The 3,963-nt window shown below is 43.5% G+C and overlaps 1 protein-coding gene across 1 annotated transcript; it reads right to left on the bottom strand.

Annotated features, from left to right (window-relative positions):
* On the bottom strand, positions 1-2,400 carry ier5l (immediate early response 5-like). Its single transcript, XM_028417974.1, has one exon. The coding sequence runs from the start codon at positions 2,250-2,252 to the stop codon at positions 1,362-1,364; it is 891 nt and encodes a 296-aa protein (XP_028273775.1). The 5' UTR covers positions 2,253-2,400; the 3' UTR covers positions 1-1,361.
* Positions 2,401-3,963: the final 1,563 nt, after the last annotated feature.

The following is a 3,963-nucleotide window of genomic DNA, read 5'->3' as shown; positions in this document are numbered from 1 at the left end:
ATTTTTACCTGGTGAAATACAATTTCTAAGCACAAAAATACAAGAATAACAACAAAATATGTAGAGAATGGCTGAATACTCTCTTTATTTTGGTACACACAGTGCTCATAAAGCATGGATTCTCAGGTTATGGCTAAATTATGTGTGCCTTTTTAAAACAAAAGGACTAAGATCATTCTTTTTTACAAAGTGAAATTCACAACTAGAATCATGAATTGCTGTAAAAGGCTTTAAAGGGAAAAAACATCATTTTGAAAGGTTGTAAATGAACAAAAACAATGTGGATTTTTTACTGTTGTATACCAGTACTTGAGGTGCAGTGATGACCACATGGGAATAGTGTGATACAATTTTAAGTGTTGACACTTCATTGACATAAGTCTGTATGCTTTGTTGGAATAAAGTCTTAACCATATTGTTCCACATCACAATAAACTTGTCAGTATGTGCAAGATGTGTTTCAGAGTGGGCCCTTCAGCCCAGGACAGGAGACACATTCAGTCACTTTTACTCTATGACAATAAGTAGCAGTAGTGAGTATTGACTTTAAGGCAACAGCAGTCACTCCATTTCTTCAGATTTCCTTAACATTGTGTATTCCCATTCTTAAACTGGAAAAGCCTCCATGTGATACAAACATGTTTTCTCTCCCTGTCGTTCGTATTAAATTGCTTATTTTATAAATATATTTTCTTTGTCTTGCAAAAATAAAGTGGATTTGCTGCCATAGGGGAGACCGAGCTCAGTTGCAACGCCTTCCCTTTGTCCAGTCAAAAGCAAGAAGGCTGAGTGATGCCACACTCATGGAGGACACAGATTTTAAGACACAAGTGTGCTTTGAGGTATCATTCTGAATTATTTCAACTCTTGCACAATTTGTTGCAGAACAGTACAGAACAGTACAGAAGAGGCTACACAGGGGAATGTGGGAGCTGTCATAGCATTTTGTATGATGGTTGGCAGAGGGTGGGCCAGTTGGGTAACAAAAACTAGGTGACCATTTGCCAAATTGTAAAGATAAGACAACCACCTTACATGTGATGAGTTAATGCACCATTTTTATCAGATAAGTGAGCAGGTCACGCTCTGATAGGGACTTTATATATATATATATATATCAATGCACAAAGCCCAGAATATCCACATCCTCATGAGGTCCCATTTGGCGGGGAACCTTCAAGTCTTAAGAGGATGTTTTGGTTTCATTTGTTTTATGAACACTTGTATGTCTGAAGGTGAAAGCGGTTCCCCAAACTACATATGCAACACTCTGGCAGTCAAAGAGAGTTCTTGGGTGCGTTTTGTTACCATTAGAAACTCGTTTCAACTGACTCCGGTCTCCCATAAAATAAAGTGTTCATTCAGAAAGCCACTATCGCCCGGGTCCATGCTCTCAGACTCGCCGGGGCCTGTTTGCTACAGATGTGCTCCAAGTCCGCCTGTCTGCTCAGCAACCCCGAAAACCCCGAGCCGAAGATGGAGATCAGATTGGAGATGTTAGAAGTGTCCGTGTAGTCCAGGTTAGAGTAAGTACAGTCCTCGCGTTTGGCCCGTTTGCGAACCGCTGTGAAATCTGATACTTCCTCCGCGTCGGACATACAACAACCGAACTCAACCTTCCGTTTCTTGGCCGGGGACTGTGCGCTCTGGCCGCACTGGGACGCGTCACAGCAGCAGTCCTGGTGGAGGTAGCCGTTCTCCACCGTGGTCACTATGTGCGTGTCCAAATCGAGCACCGTGGTTTTGTTGCAGTGCGTGCTGTTTGTTGGAAACTGGTCACAGTGCGACACAGGAGAAGTCTCCATACAGCAGCTTCGGTAGTAGGAGGGCTCCGGTTCTTTGCCTCCGTCTTCCAGAGGAGAGCAGCCGGGAAGAACGCTGGCTGTCCGGCAGTGCGCGGCTGGCTGCGCCGCGCTTCGCTGGCACGCAGAGCCGCATACGCTGGTGCCTTCACCGCAGCATGAAGCCCGCTCGTGTTCCTCTTCACCCCTGTCGTCTGCATCCAAGTCCAGCGGGTTCAACTCCTGGATCTCGTTGCAGACGGTCATCACCTCCTCATACTGCTGCATCCTGTAGATCTCCGCGTATTTCTCCTTGATGTAGACCTGCCTGGCATTCCTCAGCACATAAGAGACCAGCAGGTTTTTGTGCAGCTTGATCCCCCCTCTCTGCGTCCTGGAGTTGTGGATCTTCATTAAGGAAATGGAGATCAGGTTTTGCGCGTCCATGGCGCATTCCATGGTGTTGATCATTGTTACGCACTCCCGGTCCACCTCCAGCTTCTCTCCGGGAGAAGCAAACCGATTCTCCGCTATCTCAGTGTGGTTGCTTGTGTTCGATGAGAAAGATTCCAGTCAGCTCTGTGGAGAAACATTGGACACAATGCCCGCCTTCCTCTGAAAGACAGCAAACGTTTGCAGATATCCTAAAGCCAGAGCGCAATTTATAGTCAAGGCCTATACCCCGCCCTCTTCAGGGCGAGCCAATCAGCGGCCTGAAAGCTATTGAGTGACTAGTCTGCGCCCTGGAAATATGTGGTTTTTCACCAATCAACTTCAGCCGGTTTCTTTGTACTATTCAAATTCCACCCAGGCCCCACAACTGGTATGTCCTCGTTTCAGCTCCCTGAAGCTGAGACTTCCAAAAGTTATTCTTCACAGACTACTTGTTCCAATACAGATGCAAAAATCAAATCAATCAATGATGCCATTTATTTAAACAGAATCCTTTTGCAGTTTAAAATGGTTAGGCGACAAATATGGAATATTTATTTTGTGCTACCACAGAAATAATAACGCTACATTTCTAAAGAGGACATGGAACTCACAGTTCCGAAGGCTAAGTAAATACATTTATGCATCCAGATCATAAGAACAAGACTTGCATCTGAACAGAACAAACCCAAAACACTGTGTTCTATTTTCATACAATGCATTACAATCTCTATTAGAAGAGCAAGGTTGGAATTGAGGCTCTGTGTACATTGCAGAGATAAGACAGTCAGTCATAGTGAGGAATGTAGGGGGTGGGGTGGGGAGTGCTGAAGTCATCCTCTGTTGTAGGTTTCACTAATGAGTCGTTCAGCACAGTGGCACTACAGTGCTGTGTGAGACTGACTTGTGAAGCTTGTGTATTCAAAAGAAGAGATATAATTTATAGCTATTTATTTCTCCAGTAAAGACATTTTGTTAGATTGTCATGCATATAATCTGACACAATTTAACCCGGTCACTTTTATGTTAACGTTTCTCATGGTACCATTCAGACTAAAATAATGATTCAGAGAGACACAATCATCATATTTGCCAGACAGAGGAGACTGGAAGCTGGTCTGTGCTTCTATGTTGCCATCAGGCCCCTTCCTGACTTCCTTCCCTCTCCTGTCCTAGGTACAGGTAGTCTGACTTTCATTAAAGACTGGGTGGCAAATGTCTGCACCGGTGATACCTGCGTGTCTGTTTTGGCCCACACATTCAGATGCTGTCAGATTAGTGGAAAAGACTGTGTGTCTGAAAGAGGCGATTTTACCCACATAAATAGTGAAAACTACTGACTACTGCCAGATTTACGGACTGTTCAGAGGGGTACTTCCTTCAAAATGTTGTGGTTGGGTGGAGGCAAATGCTAGTACCTGACTGAAGTGACATTCTAAGCACAAATAATGCTATTAATATGTGCAGAACATTTTATAAAGATCCCAGGAGGGACAGAAATTTGCAGTGAATTAGTAATATACACCAAATGAATGGATTTATTATTAATAGTAGTCAGATAAAGACACAGACTTGTAGTGATCATACTGTTTTATATTTACTATCTAACTATCCTAATCCATAGTCAAACATGGTGTAAATGTAAAAGCAGTCAAATAAATGAGTTGGGCATGTGATGATAGGATGTAGATGTTGGTTGTATGTATGAGCCTGAATACTATTACAGTTACAAACCCACCCTGTCTCAGTG

Source organism: Parambassis ranga, chromosome 12 (assembly GCF_900634625.1).
Source record: "Parambassis ranga chromosome 12, fParRan2.1, whole genome shotgun sequence".
NCBI lineage: Eukaryota > Metazoa > Chordata > Actinopteri > Ambassidae > Parambassis > Parambassis ranga.
This window is presented reverse-complemented; position numbering and strand designations above follow the sequence as displayed.